Below are 16,363 nucleotides of genomic sequence, written 5' to 3' on the forward strand. Positions count from 1 at the left end.
AAGGACTTAAACCTGTATCTGTAGGTCTAGCTTAAATCAGGCCTTTCAGATAACAAAGACCAATATTTCACTGAACATCTGGATAATAATGAGTGGAACAAACCTGAAGAATCAAAAAAAATAAGAAGCCAATCTTTCATCTAAAGTCACTTGCACGCTGCCTTTCATGTGCTTAAGCTACACCTTAAAAAATGAGGCATGGTCTCCTAATTTATTTAGAAGTTTTTGCAAAGTTGTGTTAGTGATAGTGGCCAGACAGATGTGTGTTAACAAAGATTTATGTCAGATCCCCTGAATTCCAGACCTTCATCCTAAACACAAACCCTTTATATTATTGAGAATCCCAATGCATTTTACACAGACACTGAAGTTCTGGTGTTAGACACTACAGTTAGGCATCAAAGACAGATAGCAGCTAGCATGCAAGTGCTGCTTCCAAAGAGAATAAAGCCCTTTTGAAGGCAATAGAAACTGTCAAAGTTAAATTAAAAATTAAAAATCCATTCTGTGGGCTGCTGACACACTAGGCTTCCTGACAGCCACAGAACCAGAAGTTTCAAAAATCTCTCAAAAGCAACTGTAAGTTGCCTGTGCTCTCTGTGCTTCCCCCTCTAAGCCAATCAACTTTTATCCAGCAGTGAAATATCGTCACGGTGCCTATGAAGTGATCATCTTGGTCATAAGGAAAAAAGCCCATCCTTTTAAAACATCTTGACTGATCAAGTATTCAGCTAGCTTATGCTTTAGCATGTGATGTATTGATGTAATAATGATAGACTCTCTCAGAATTTTAATGATTTATTATTTATGATAATATACTGCTGCATGCCAGTCTCTCAAAATGAAGATTTATATGGCCTTCAACATGAAAAAACACTGCCTACAGTCACAAGAAGTGTTTCAATAAATTATTGCACGCATTAAATTTAGGTCTTAGAATCTGCAAGTGGGGTAAAGTGGGGTAATTCATGTTGTTTGGGTTCATAGAATCACAGAATATCCTGAGTTGGAAAGGATCCACAGAGATCATTGAAATCCAGCTCCTGGCCCTGCACAGGACAGCCTTTGCAATGCCCTACACCCTGTACCTGAGAGCATTGTCCAAATGCTTCTTGAGCTCTGTCAGGCTGCTGCTGTGACCACTGCCCTGGGGAGCCTGTTCAGTATCCAAACACCCTCTGGGTGAAATTTTTTTTCCTAATATCCAGCCTAAACCTCCCCTGACACAGCTCCAGCCATTCCTTCGGATCCTGTCCCAGATCCCAGGGAGCAGAGATTGGAGCTGCCCCTCCTCTGCCCCTCAGGAGGGTGTTGGAGACCTCATTGAGGTCTCTCCTGAGTGTCCTCCAGACTGAACAGACCAAGTGTCCTCAGCTGCTCCTCACCGGACCTCCCCTCCAGACCCTTCCCCATCCTTGTGGCCTCCTTTGGACACTCTCTATTAGTTTAATGACTCTTTTATATTGTGGTGCCCAAAAATGCACACAGGACTCGAGGTGAGGCTGCACCAGCGCAGAGCAGAGCAGGGCAATCACCTCCCTTTTATTCTGAAAGCACCGAAGTACCATAGCAAAATATTAAGGATATTAAGAAGCACAATGGATAATACCTGTCTTTCCCCATGTCCTCCACATTTATACCCCACTGTGTGATAACTGACATTTCTGAGTGTCTTTGTTGGGATTCTTTCCTGTTTTACTGACCTCTCCTGTCAAGAAGAAACAGTAGAGTAATAAAGGACAATACTTTTGTTGTCATGAGCAATTTACCATCATATACCTTACAGAACTCTGGAAGTCAGATGTTTATTGCTTGCTGCTGCTCGTATTGTTCCTCAGCTTGTCTGAATAAGAGATCATGACAAAAATCTATCTATAATTAAGCAAAACCTCCAAGTTATACATTCCTTGAATTTAAAAGGATGCAATGCCTTTATTACAGTCGTGCATTCAGTCAAAATCTGCTTGAGAACAGCTCTGAATTGTAAAGTGGGCTTTAAAATCAAGATCAGGAGTTTGAAGTTTATTTTGAAGTAATGTGAGGTTATTTGCACAGGGTGCCATCATAATTCATACTTTAGAGGGTAGAATCAACCTGTGTAAAAGCAATTGACTACTGTTGTCCTACAGGCTATATCCAGCATTTTACAATTATTTTATTACTTTTTTCATACCGCTTCACATGAAATTTGGGAGAAATGAGCTGTAATGCAATACAGATGGGACTGATTAATTTTACATGTAGAGCAATAACTCTGGTACATTATTCTGCATAAGCTTTAATATTTCTTTGACTTATGTGGACTGCAAAGACCCTGTGTTGACAGGTGAGACGTTCCTGGTGCTCTTGCCTGGTCCTCCTCACTGCAGCATCCAGAATTTTAATCAGCCAAGTGATGAAGCAATGATATGCTGTTGATTTCGACAGGAGTGAAATGTCTAACCAGGCATTAGTCAGAGCCTCTGCACTTGAGTGGGGATGTTTTCATTCACCCAGGAAGCAGCACAGTCTCCTGAGACCTGGTTTCCAGACAAAGGGAGTTCAGATGGAAATTGGAGCTTCTGGTTGCATTTGAACTCTGCCTGCCCCCGGTGTTCTCTCCCCTCGAATAAGCAATAGGAGCTGCATCTCAGCTGTCTGGCTGGACAGTGGCTGCAGTTCCCTTTGACTCCTGTGACTTTAAACAGGACATTGCCTGAAGACTTGAACAAATAAATTGGACTCCATGAAACAATCAGATTTAACTGTCCCTGTGGTACACACTCCTGGAAACTTGTTAATTCATTCTGTAACAAAGCAATTCTCATACTGACTGAAAAAAAAGCTAAAACTATTTTCAACTACATATTCTTTATTAATTTTTATTCATTATTATTAAGTAAGTTATGTATTTCATAGTAGGAGCTACTGACCCTATGGTAAAATGTCTTTCGTCTCCATACATGTAAGTTTTCTGAAAATCTGAACTTCTGCTCAAAGATTTGGGAGTCCTAAGAGCAGCCTCTGCTGATGCATAAGGAAATTGTCTCTCTATTTTTCCAGTGAGGTAACAGTTTTTATTGCATTTCCACAAGAAGTTTGCAAGAACTGTTTGGTGTTTGTATGTCACTCGGAAAACATAAAAGCCTTCACGGACTATAAATTTCAAGTAACTCAAGTAAATAAAGAGATCAGCATTAAAAATATTGGATGCCACAAACAGTATACCTAAACAACAATGGTCTTGTGGTCCAAGCATAGAATTTTCATACTCTAATGAGTACGATGTCCCTGTTCCTTTCCCCTCCATCATAACACTGATGAATACTGATGCACATCTTGAACCGTTCTCGTTTTTCTGACGGCACTATCTTTTAGCTCCAAGAGCTGGCCCAGGCCGGCCGTATCCCAGGCTGCATTAGCAGCAGTGTAGGCAGCGAGTGGAGGGGACGGGATAATCCCTTCGCTCGGCATTGCCTGGATCACCCCGAGGTGCCGGGTCCAGTTCTGACCCGCTCAGTACCAGAAAGACACTGACAAGCAGGAGCGGGGTCGGCAGAGACCATCGAGGTGGACGGGGCCGGGCTCTTCACCGCGGAGGGTGGTGCGAGGACAAGGGACACGGGGTGTGAGCAGACACCGAGAGGGTCAGGCCGGGCCCGGGAGGAGCTCCGGCCCCAGGGCGGCCTCAGGGCGGCCCCGCCGCGGCTCGCGGGGCTCGGCCCGGGCCGGTCCCGGAGCGCTCCCGGCCCCGCCCCGCCTGACGTCAGCGCCGCCCGCAGCCAACCAGCGCACGCGGTGCGAACTGGGCCCCGCCCCCCGCGCGCTCGCTGCCCATAAAAGCCGCGGCCGGCGGCGGGCGCGGGAGCGCTGTGAGGGGAACCGGACGGGACGGGGCGGCGGGACCCGCTCCAGGCACCGCGGCTCGGCCCCGGCCGCCCCGCCGAGCGGGCGCTGCGCTCGCCAACCGGGATGCTGCTCGTGGCCGCCGGGCTCCTGCTCGCCGTAGCTGCTGGCGGGCGGGGGTCGCCGGCCGGGGAGCAGGAGAGCCCGCCGGGCAGCCGCTTCGTGTGCACCTCGGTGCCGCTGGACGCCGCCGGCGCGGGCTGCCCGCTGCCCCCCGTGCCCATGCAGGGCGGCGCGCTGCCCCCCGAGGAGGAGCTCAAAGCCACGGTGCTGCAGCTGCGGGAGACCGTCCTGCAGCAGAAGGAGACCATCGGCAGCCAGCGGGAGGCCATCCGGGAGCTCACCGGGAAGCTGAGCCGCTGCGAGGGCGCCGACGGCAAGTCCGCCGCGGGGGCGTGGAAGAACGAGGTGGGCAAGGGCAAGGACACGATGGGCGACCTGCCGCGGGACCCGGCGCAGGTCATCGACCAGCTGAGCCGCACCATGCAGACCCTGAAGGACCGGCTGGAGAGCCTGGAGGTAGGGCCGGGCAGCGGAGCCGCTTCACGTCTAGCGGACACTTCGGGATCCTTATGGAGACAGATCCAAACTGGCCCAGCCCCGGGGGCGAGCGGCTCGGTTGGCTTGTCATGTTCTTTTGGTTATTTATCTTCTCTCTTTAATGGTAAAAACCCTCAGGGGCTGCTCTTGAATGTGTTCTCCCACTGCGTGGGGGAAGATTATGGTTTCCCTGCTTGTCACCAGCTTAGTTTCTGTATTAATAATGTGTAAATCTCTCTTTCTGGGGATGTGACTTCATGTGGTTTGAGGTACAAAGCTGACGTCTTGGGCAGTAAGACCTCGGCATATGGTGCTGAACAGACCAGTGGTAATGAGGAGATTGTGTTGGGCAGATGGTGCAGATAAGATGATGTACTTAGAGCTGACATAGAATAAAAAGAACTCGATTCTGTGCGCCTCTGAACAGAAAGGGGATTTGGTCCAAGCCCACCGATAAGTGATTTCCATGAGCCTTTGGACAGTGCCCATGTTTTGAGTGCTGTTCATGGAAAGGTTTTGTAGAGAGGTTTCTCACGGGATTCACGCTGATTTTGTTTTGCTTTTCACACCCTGAAAGCCTCACATGTGTCGTCCTGCTGTCCTTCAGTCAGTGCTGATGTGAGGATGGCGAGTAACTTCTGAAAAGCTGTTCTGTCAGCACTGCTTTGCAAGTGCAGTTTCGAACGAGCTGTTAGTATTACATCCTTTTATTACTACTGCTGTCTTCCTGAAGCATTCTTTTTAGGGCTGTAGAAGAGAAACTCCACTAGAATAACATGGTAGATGGAAACGTTTTGTTAGTATCTTTAAAGGTACCAGTTTTCTTTGAGAGTGTGAGGTACCTTTTTTTTTTTTCCAGTTTGAATAAGAATACTTTCACTGGTTAATACTTACAGTTGATCTAAAGAGCACCTGACTTTGGTAAATCTGGTTTCAAAGTAGCTTAATTTTTAATCTGAAATGAAGTGATAGTTTTTCTGTTTACTTGCCACTAACAGTAAGTAAAGCAAAAATTGTCTTATGTGCCACATGTATACATATTAATAGGAGTGCATCAGACCTGCTCCCTACATTGATTTTATTGAACTTAAATGTATGAAAACTCCTTCATATAAAGTGCTGGAAGCCTCTAACAAAAGTGTCCTTTTGTTTCAGGAGCTGTTTAGCTAGAGTGCTGATAAAAGCACTGAGCATGACAAATGCTAAAAAGCAGTACCTCTTCTGTACTTGCTGGAGAGCTCCATGATCTTACTTCCCTCCTTTGAATCAGGAGCATATCTGCATTTCACAGTTTCTGTTTCAGAAGTGACAGGTTTTTTTTCTTTTTTCTGCTTTCCCCTAAAGCACCAGCTCCGAGCCAACGTGTCCTATGCAGCCCTGCCCAGTGACCTGCGGGAGATGCTTCAGCGGAGGCTCGGGGACCTGGAGCGCCAACTCCTGAGCAAAGTGGCTGAGTTGGAGGATGAGAAGTCTCTGCTTCACAATGAGACCTCAGCCCACCGGCAGAAGACAGAGACAGCCTTGAATGCATTGCTAGAAAGAGTGTCTGAATTGGAGAAAGGTAATTGCTCAGAATCTAAGTGCTTCCCCATGCTGATTAATTTTGCTTACTCCTTCCTTCCAGTGCAGTAGACTAAATTTGGGCCTTGAGGCGAAGACATTAAGGTACTGGACTAAATAGTAGGTGACAGTGCAAATACTTGGATTCTCCTTTTTCTTTAATCACAGGCTTCTTGCTTGACAGGCAGTTGCCTGGCTTTGGCTTCCTGTCTCTTAATTTGTCGTGTGTGGGTGGCTAGGATGAAACTCTTAGTGTTTGTGGGATGGAAAGATCTATAAGGAGGCAAGTGGAGATAGGAATAAGTATGGCATGGGTGTAAATAGCTACATAATGTCAAGCACACATCTGAGTAGGACTGCCTTTATTTGGACTGAGAGTCATATGGGCTAAATTTAAGTAGCACAACTACCTTTGATGTCATGAATGGCATTTTATATCAGCTTTGTTTCCTGATGCTTTGGAAGTATTGATGGTGACCTTTCCTTTTGTTGCTGGTTATGACTTTGGATAGCTGCAGATACTTGAATTGTGCCCTACTCCAAGCTTACAGCCTTCAGAGTTTACAGTAGATTACACATGGTCCACTGGGGGACACTCTCGTAATCCTAGTCATTCATTCTGATTCTTGACTTAATTATTACTGAGATCTCTCTGCTTGAGTAGAGTCTGTTTATTTGAATTACAAATGTTTGTGGAAGTGACCTAAAGCACAGAACTCTTTCTGCATTGACTGTATACAGGTACAGGGTGGACTGTGTAGGGCTAGAGTGGCAGTAAATATCACTGCCCAATCCTTAAATGAGTGAATAACTCCAGGTGAATAACTTTCTGCTTAGAAGCAGCTTAATGGACATGCCTTCCAAATGGTACAAACATGCATATCTCATGAGTTTAGAAATGCAGCCTAAAGGACCCCTTTCTGTAATACTGTATCTATTCTTCTTTCATCTAAAAAGTGTGAAGGAGGGGAAAAGGGAAGGAGGAAGATGATCTTCTACTGGCTTTTAGTATTTCCTGAGAGCCAAGATAAAGCCTAACCTGCAACTAAAGCTATGGAGAATTAGTGGCCTGTTAATGTCTTATGTGTCAAGTATAGATAGTCCTTGTCTCTGAAAGATGTGACTCATATCAGAAAGAGAGAGTGGTGGGAGAACGAGAATGTGTAATTCAGTTAGGCTAAAAATAACCTGTTCCCACCTTTATTTTTTTGTGTGGGGAGTGAGGGATGTCTTAAGTCTCCAGGGAAGTGGAGAATTTGGGACAGGAACCAAGATAAAGCCTTTCTTTTAGTTGTGCAATTTGCTCTCTATTACTGTACAGCTTAGCTGTTCTGGTTCATCTGTGAAATCAAAGTCAGGGTAATAGTGATCTAAGAACTTATCTTTTTTTGTGTGTTAAATACAGACTGTATATGATCTGACCTCATTTGAAAGTAGTATTTCTATTGTGCTTTTATTTAAAATGCAGTATTTTTTGCCCATCTAGCCCAAAAATAATTGCTCTTTTAATGGGATATGTTTCTGGTTTTCTGTGTGAGGTTGGTTGTAGCAGCCTAATGGAGGTTGTTCTACATTACCCTAAGACCCTGCTTTTTTTATTTGCTTAGAATTGAGAACATTTCAGTTCTCTAAGTTCCTCAAGACAGATTCAAGAGAAAGAGAAGCTTTTTCTTCTCCCACCCCCTCGTTCTGTGAAAAATGCAGCCAAAACACTTCAGTTGCGTCTGAGAATGGGAACTGAGAGAATGCCAGTGGTTTAAAAAATACATATGAGAGTTGTGGCAACCTTTTGTGGCAACAGCTTTTCATTTGGACTGAAGTGTGAATTTGGCAAGGGAATTAAATTTGTTTCAGGAATGTAGGAAAGGAAATGAGTGAGACTCAGAAGAACAGGCTGCTAAAAAGTTGAGGGTGACATTACTACAGAACTGTGGGTTGTATTTTGTGGCATGATGTGGGATTTATTTCTTAATTCTAGAAAATTATTTATAAGCATCTATATCAAGTATAGGATACAGAATATTGCATCTTCAGAAAGTTTTGGTCTTAAGGGTTCTCAGTTTTGTAAGCATGTCTCAGAATATCTCACTGGGTTATATCACTTCTTTTAAACCAGTTTGAATTGTTGGAAATAGGCAGGCCACCAGCCATGAACTAGGCAATGAAGATGTTCTGCCATCTATTCTTTTGCTCTAAATGAACAGAAATAAACGAAATAATTATCACAATGGGGATAAAATCTATTTGTATTTTTATGTGCAGCAAAATCAACATTCATTAAATACTACTTCAATATACTTTTTTTTCCTGTACCTCTCTAAAGTGATTAAAGCCAAAGATTCTCAATATCAATTGTGTCTTAGCCTGAATTACCAATACATTGTTTTGCTTAATGTTAAAGGTTTTTCTTGCTCCATGTACTTGCAGGTAACAGTGCATTTAAGTCACCTGATGAATTCAAAGTCTCCCTTCCTCTTCGCACAAACTACCTGTATGGGAAGATCAAGAAGACTCTGCCAGAGCTCTATGCTTTTACTGTGTGCTTGTGGCTGAGGTCAAGTGCTTCTCCTGGAATTGGCACTCCATTCTCTTATGCTGTTCCCGGGCAAGCCAATGAAATTGTCCTCATAGAATGGGGGAATAATCCAATTGAACTGCTGATTAATGATAAGGTGAGACTTGATGAACCCTTTGTTGTCAGCATAACCAGAACAAGGCCTGACTCTTTGGCACCTTTGCACTGACTCCTTCCTTCCCTCTGAGAGCAGCCTTTGAGGTGGTACTGTCTGCTTGTCTGTTTTCCACTTGCTGATTACAAATTGCTTTTATGAACAAAGCACTTGAAACAGAAGTTAAATGGTACAGATATTGGTGTGTTGAGACAAAGCAGCTTGACATGAGATGTGCACACACTTAGGTGTTATCTGAAGTTACAAGCAGGTCTTGGCTTCTTGGGGTTTTTTTTTTTGTTGTATGAAACACAAGCAATAGTTGAAGCCACACTACTGCAAGACCTGTGAGATCTAAGCCAGCTGCAGTATTTCTGTTTTTCCAATTGTAGAAGTTACGAATGTTGAGTGATTTTGCAGAAGACAGAGAGCAAAAGGCTCTCCACATAATGGTCTGGTTTTGTTATATTTGGTGATTGAACATCAATTTAAACACGATTTTTCTGACTTTAGATGCAACTACTTCATACCATTGATGGTTTCTGACAAGCTTCAGAAAGAAGCTTGAAGAAAACAAGACCCATTGAAACTTGTCATTAAAGCAGTATTTAAATGCTTCCTTTCTCCCCACCTTCAGTTAGGTCTCCTGGTAACTCACTGCTCTGAGGGATCAGGTGTTTACCTGCACAACTCAGGTGGTTTGTCATGTGGCTGATTATGGACTTCTAACAGTCCTATCATCCTCCCAGATCAATAACCAATTATTTTTAATGGTTTGTGGAGGAGAAGCAAACTTGAGTCTGCTTATCTTTAGCAATAACTTTTTTCCTCTTCAGTATTATGTCTGTAGTCTCAGTATTCTCTGAGGGTTTTTTTTCTTCCACATCACAGCTGCTCCGTAGCCCACTGCAATTATGTCTTGATGTTGACCTGAGTAAGTTTTCAGATGAAATTCCTAAAGGAGCATGATTTCTCCTTATTGTGAGGCCTATGGAACTGTTCCCACAAGTTTTCCTGGTAGCAGACAAATCCATTAGTCAAAGTTGTTACTACAAATGCTGCTGGCAAGCCCCAGATTTTAAGAGGAGCTTAATGTGAGCACTGGGTGGAAAGTTATGACTCAGCACTGAGATTTAAACAACAAATGCCACAGATTAATATGCAGGATGGGGGTTGGTCTCTTCTCCCAAGTAACAGGCAACAGGAAAACAGGAAATGGCCACAAGTTATGCCAAGGGAAGTTTTAATTGGATATGAGGAGAAATTTCTTCACTGAGAGGGTTGTCAAGCACTGGAACAGGCTGCCCAAGGCAGTGGTGGAGTCACCATCCCTGCAGGTATTTAAAAGAGGTGTAGATGTGGCACTTGGGGACATGGGTTAGTGCTGGGTTAATGGTTGCACTTGGTGATCTTTGAGGGATTTTCCAACCTAAATAATTTTGTGGTTCTGTGGAATCCTACAGAGTAGGACGTGGACTAACTCCTGCCTCTAAAGTTTTTGCTTTTGAGGACAGAGTAGATACTGTCCCTCTTTACATGTTGGGCTTGAACTGCTAGATTTGGGTTGCCACATGCATGATTCTGTTTTTTGTAGGTTGCCCAGCTCCCTCTCTTCATTAGTGATGGAAAATGGCATCATATCTGCATAACATGGACAACCAGAGATGGAATGTGGGAAGCTTTTCAGGATGGAGAGAAGCTTGGCACTGGGGAGAATCTTGCTCCTTGGCACCCAATTAAACCTGGAGGTGTCTTGATCCTGGGTCAGGAACAGGTGAGTGAATGACAGTGTTCCAGGGTTTAAAGAAAAACAAAATCAAAACTCCCCAAACAAACAAGAGCTGTGAGAATTTCTCTGTTAAACACTTGGTCCTGTTGTATACACAGTATCAGGAAGACTGAAACAAGGCAACAAATACTTAATGCAATCACACATTGGTATATTTGTTTCACTTATTTAATATTCCGAATATTCCTGTTGTTGTTAAGTCCTTTTAGAATATTGAAAAAGAACCCCAAAGGGTTTTGAAGCTTGCCTTTCTAGTTAGCATCTCACAAGCAATTGCCTGTGAACTGTGTGGCTCTTGGCTTCACTTTATTTCTCTACTTATATTATACATTTACTACAAAATGTAAATATTCTACCAAGTAGTAGGAAATAGTCTTTCTTCAGGATTCCCGGGTTCACGGTGAAGCAATGAAAAATTAGTTTTGTCTTGATACTGATTTTAGTGGATACTTATCTGTGACATAAATGACAGTTCAGTACCCTAATACACTCTGCAGAGCAGATGCTGCAGCTCACTGCTGAGTGTCTGGCAGGTTTCCTTTATCTCTGTTGTGCTATTTGCCTGCACTGTGCTTGGTTCCATCCTGTGCTCTCAGTTCCATGTCAGTGTGATCACCAAAAATGAGTGATTTCTGTCCTTGGGTAGTGAATGGAGCAAGCAAACACTTCTAGGCTTATGCAGTGGCAGTTTAAATCACTCATTTGTTACAACCAGACAAAACCTGTGTATTTAGACCCAAAGATCAATTCTCACAGGCCCTGCAGACAATTGGGCAAGGGCTGCAGTTATGGTTTAATCTATAGCCATAAAGCTTTCAGGGTAACCTTACACATCTCTGCAGTTCTTGCAGGAGTTGTCCTGTGCTAAGCTTGCAAAGTGGCTCTTTAATTAGCCTCAAAATTTAAAGCTGCCTTCCTGCTCTGCTGCTTGAGGGCAAGGTTGGTTATGTGCAGCCTTTTTGTGGTGTTTTGCAGTCACCACTGCTTGCCTTCGGTTGTTTTGACACAGTTCAGGCTGGAGCTTGTTACTGTTCCATAGAATGCCTTGTTCAGTGTTGCCCTTCTAGAAACCTGAATTCGTTCATCTCTGTGACCTAACTCTGCACCTCTTTCTAGCAGTGGGGCTGGGTGGGGAGGGACTTCAAGTTTGAAGAGGAAATTGCCAAAATAACCTTTTCATCTAATCCTAACTCTTGTGTGCCTAAAGGACACAGTAGGAGGAAGATTTGATGCAACTCAAGCCTTTGTTGGGGAGATGAGCCAGTTCAATATATGGGACAGGGTCTTAAAAGCTGAAGACATCATGAATATTGCCAACTGCTCCATCAACATGCCTGGCAACATCATCCCCTGGGTCGATAACAATGTGGATGTGTTTGGAGGTGCTACTAAATGGCCTGTGGAAACATGTGAGGAGCGTCTGCTTGACTTGTAGCTGTGATCACTTCCCATCCAAGTGCCCCCTTTAGTAGGACAATCTTCTGTGCAATCTAAAGCACTTATTTTTCTCCTTGCCCTTCCCCAGTCTTAACTCCTTGAAAGAATTAAAAAAAAAATTGAGTAAACTGCCTCAGTGCAAAGATAGCTGCTAGTTTGGGGCATCGAGCCTGACTATGAAAGGAGCACTTCTTGGCTAGAGCAGCCCTTGCTTTCCTATGGCCTGATCCAAAAATACACTTTGGCCTGCAGCAGCCTTTTGGTTGGGCCTGAGCTTAAACCATCAGTTCTTCTGCAGGGAGGGAGAACAGCCATGCACACTTCACTGTCGTGTTCCTGACAATGTGCAGTGCTGACAGCACCAGGATTAGCAGGCTGAATGTGAACCCTTCCTTCCAGTCTACTGTCTCCCCTTTGAACTGAAGCCATTCTTTTTTAGCCCTTTTTAAAAAAAAAAATCACTTAATCCTTACACTGCAGTGGTTATGGTGCAACTATGGGTAGAGCAGAACAGCCACTGTCTGAGTGCAAGGCTTTTGCTTTTTAATTTGCAGATTAGAATTCCTTATGTTATGATAAAGAGGTGATGTATTTGAGACACATTGTACCAGTTCAGTTTGAAGAAAGGGCTGTTTAGTCAGCACAGCTCCACTGAAGCAGAGGTGCTTCAGGTGAGGTTCTGTCCCAAAGCCTGTCCTTTGCTAGCCAGGATCCCAGCATAGGTGGGTGGATGAAAGATTGTACTTGTTTTTTCTGTAGGCTGAATGTACTGAATTCCTAGTGACCTGGCTTGTAAGCTTTTCTCTATTGTTTCTCTTGCTTCAGTCAATGTCTTTATTTTTTTAAATATACAAGCTGTGATTAAGTGAATTTCCATTTTGTTTTGCTTTGAAAGGCCTTTTTATGAGCAAGTGCCAAAGTTCAGTTTCTGCTTGCTGAGAATTGCTATCTATTTTTCCAGCATAAAAGTCTTCTGCACTGGTTTATATGTTATTATAATGGTCCTACGTAATATGAAAATGTGCTGCTTTTTCAATTCTTGTTGACTGTCTCTTCTGTAAGCACTGGGCTGACTACTATATTTTTTTATCATTTTCTCTCAATATTTTGCAAACAATGTTGCTGTTTCCTTGGCATTGATGTGACTACTTGGTTTGTGGCTCGCAGATAGCAAATGCACTGTACTGGGAAAGAGTTAATACTTTTGTTATTTAAAAGGAAAAGGATTTAAAGGGGGGGAGGGGGAATTTATAAAGCTAAATATCATATTTTATTTTTCATATGTTTGAATTGTAAGAATAATATGGTGACAGTCCCATTTGTAGGGTAAAGTTACATATTTCCATGAATATGTAGTATGCTGTTCTTAAAAGAAAATTCTTATAATGAACTTTTAATTAAAATGCACTGTAAAATGAGTCTCTTGATTCTTTTATAGTCACACAAGACGCTGAGTATTCTCTTTCATAGCTTTTATGAATTCACCTGCTCTCTAGACTGGTGGAAGTACAGTCTTGTAAGAAGTTTTCTTTATTCCCTAAATGCCTTAAATCACAATCTTCAAGCAAAGGGGGCTTAGGTGTGTAGAGCCTTAGCAGTGGAGAGGGTCTGTGCATTTGGGTGTGGTGGGTGTTGGAGCTCCAGCTGGGCTCTGCCTGCTGCTGCTGCCCTGGCCTGGGATACAGAACATAGTTCATACTTAATTTGATGGTTTTGATAAACTGGAAGTGACCCCTTCTGCGTGGAAGTAGTGAAAGTAGGAAACGTGAGTGTCCAAACCAGTGTGAACAGAGCTGCTCACCACTGAGGTGACTGAAGTGTGAGAGCAGAGGCACCACCCTGGGGCAGGCTGTAGAGGGCTGGCTGTGTCCGTGAGTCTGACAGCAAACCAGATGATCTGCTTGAGGAGCTAAGAAGCTGCAGGTGCTGCCTGTAAGGGACCAACCAGCCGGGGCACAAATGGTTATCCACATCTGCTGTCTTTGACCAGGGAGAGTCTGAGGTTTCTATGAGACATTTGACAACTTTATTTCAAGTGTTCTCATTCTGATTGGCTTTAAAATGCACTCACATGCTGCAACCCCAACCTACAGCAGTACTTTCCCTGCCCTAAGGAAAAATCAAACCACAAAACTCACTTCATATCAAAAGAATGTGTGTTGTGAGGTGACAAAAAGCAAAATTCTCATCTCCCAAGGGCTGGTGCCCAGAAGAGGCATCACCCCTCCAGTCAATCCACCTTTATTTATCAGCTTTTTTCAAAATAAGCTGAAGGAGCTAAACCCTAGAGTTACACATATTTCACTCTGTTCTTAAAAGGTGCAACAGTGAAATTGTCTTGGATGCTTTGCTGGGTGCTGGGGTCTGCTGTTTTAAATACCTACTTGATGGCAAAACAGGGGTAAATATTGCCACATTCCAGCATCTATATTGTTTATGGAGTGTGGAAGTGACAACACAACCTTCAGTTCCCAAACTGCTCTGAATGCAGAAGTAATAACTTATGGAAAGATGAGTGACAGCACTTGGAGCATGCAGTAATGCAGATTTCTAGAAAACATGTTTTTATTTTAAACCAGGTAGAGCTGGGACTCCTAAAAGCAGTATCAGTGATCCCAACAAGCCACCATCCTGGGGGCTGTAACTGGGCAGGTCTGCAGGGGCTGCTTGGCTGTGAATGCTCTTCAGTCTCTGTATTGCACCATCCTTTCTGTACATCCTTGGTTCATTGGCTGTTGGCTGACAACAAATTGAGCATTTGGTGTGTTTAAATCCAGGTTATATTTCTTCAAAGATGAGTTTTTTGACTAACTGGCTGGCCACTAGAAAATGTGGGTCATCTCATGTGTTTGGTGTTTGATTGAAGGCCCCAGCTACCCACTTGCTGTCTGTAGGTGAGGGGAGGAGGATCACCTCTGCCTCTGGGATCCCCTGTGCAGGGGAGACAAACTCCTGGATCCAGGCAGCTTTTGGCTGGGCTGCACTTGCTCGCTGAGCTGTTGGTTTAGGTCTCAGAAATGCAGGGAAGACCAGCAAAGCTCTACCCCCATTTTTACACACACTTCCCCAGTGTGTGAATACATGAGACTGCCAGGGAGAAGCTGATTCTGTTTTGCTTCAGAGATCAGGTTTCCCTCAGGCCTTTCCCAAAGGTAAAAAGCAGGTCAGTAGTGAAACTGCTGTGTTGTGTTAGGTGTTTAAAGGTGTCACCTTCTCAATCAGGGTAATGGTTGTTCTAAAAAAATGCTTATGTAGCTATAGATTATTTCTTTTTTGCTAATGGCACCTGACTTTGTGTGTAAGGATTCTTCATCCAGCTGATTTTATTTACCCAGGCTGGGAGGGAAGATCAGCTGCCTTCTATTGCATCATCCTGAATCCTGCTAGGAGTGTAGAAACCCTAAAAAGAGACACTGGTCTGGCTGAGGCTTCTGCCACAGGTGATGATCCCTGTAGAAATCTGAGGCAAGACACAGCAAGGGCCCTGCTGATGGAGAGAGTTAGGTACTGCCAAACTCCCTCCAGAAATGAAAGGTCTCTCTTGGTAGCTGGGGAATCGTGGTGGGGGTTGAAGGTTATGTGGGATTTTTCCCAGAGATCTTTCACCAAAAGGTCTCTGGATCTTTTTTTCCCCTTCACAAAGAGAAAGTTGGACCTTGATAATGTTCATGGTTAGCTGTGAGGCTTAAATAATACATGAGTTTTTCAGAGCTAAAAATCTTCTGGAAAGAATTGAATTAATTGCCCCTCTGGCTATGGCTGTTTCTAAAAGGCTGCTCTTAGAAAAGTATAAATTTGCACAAGGAGTTCAAGGGGCCATTTCTTTCTCCACAGGAGTGCTGGGCTGATGTTTTGGCAAAGCTTCAAATACAGAAGCTCCCTGATGGCTTGATGCCAGAGAGAGAAATGGTTTCATTTACTGGTGGTGCTCTGGTGTTTCACCTGCTCTGGCTCCCAGCACGTGTGTCCAGCTCCTGGCACTGCTGCTCCCAGGGGCTCCTGCCATGTGAAGGATGCTGGGCAGTGACCTCTGTGGTACCCACTTGTTCCCTCGCTGCCTCTCAGCTTGTCCTGAGTCTCAGGGGCAGAGCTGACCTCGCACAGGGCTGGCTGGAGCCTCTGTGGCACTGGGTGTGCTTCCCTTCCGTGCTAAAAGGAGTTTGCAAGAGCTTTGCCCTCGTTTTCGTCTCACCAAGCTGTGCCCAGCAGCAGTTCTGGAGTGCTTTTCAAAAGTAAGTACTCAGAAAAGTAACAATGGCTATTTCTTAGGAGGATTTAGGTGGTTTTTAAGGTACTAGATGCTCTTTTACATTTTGTCTTTCAAAACACTTAAACCAGCTTATGAGGAACTTAAATTCCTTATGTTACTGTAACAGGGTTCGTCACCCAGGCTTATCTCCACTACTGGAGATTGCTCTGCTGACCTCACCAGATGAAAGGAAACCTCTTTAAAGGGCAACCTCAGCAGTATGTTAAGACTTCT

At 44.0% G+C, this 16,363-nt stretch overlaps 1 protein-coding gene across 1 annotated transcript; it reads left to right on the forward strand.

The window, feature by feature from the left end:
- The first annotated feature begins 3,843 nt into the window (after positions 1–3,843).
- On the forward strand, positions 3,844–13,298 carry NPTX2 (neuronal pentraxin 2). Its single transcript, XM_042037389.1, has 5 exons — positions 3,844–4,404; positions 5,770–5,986; positions 8,413–8,657; positions 10,249–10,428; positions 11,651–13,298. The coding sequence occupies exons 1-5, from the start codon at positions 3,952–3,954 to the stop codon at positions 11,876–11,878; spliced, it is 1,323 nt and encodes a 440-aa protein (XP_041893323.1). The 5' UTR covers positions 3,844–3,951; the 3' UTR covers positions 11,879–13,298.
- Positions 13,299–16,363: the final 3,065 nt, after the last annotated feature.

Source organism: Corvus kubaryi, unplaced genomic scaffold (assembly GCF_017639235.1).
Source record: "Corvus kubaryi isolate FWS band 111438036 unplaced genomic scaffold, C.kubaryi_AGA036_p1.0 37387, whole genome shotgun sequence".
Lineage (NCBI taxonomy): Eukaryota > Metazoa > Chordata > Aves > Passeriformes > Corvidae > Corvus > Corvus kubaryi.

Excerpts from the sequence above, each read along its gene's own strand:
- NPTX2 (XM_042037389.1), top strand. The coding sequence starts at position 3,952 with ATGCTGCTCGTGGCCGCCGGGCTCCTGCTCGCCGTAGCTGCTGGCGGG. Across the intron at positions 4,405-5,769 it reads ACCGGCTGGAGAGCCTGGAG|CACCAGCTCCGAGCCAACGT; the intron begins GTAGGGCCGGGC and ends TTTCCCCTAAAG. Across the intron at positions 10,429-11,650 it reads TGATCCTGGGTCAGGAACAG|GACACAGTAGGAGGAAGATT; the intron begins GTGAGTGAATGA and ends GTGTGCCTAAAG.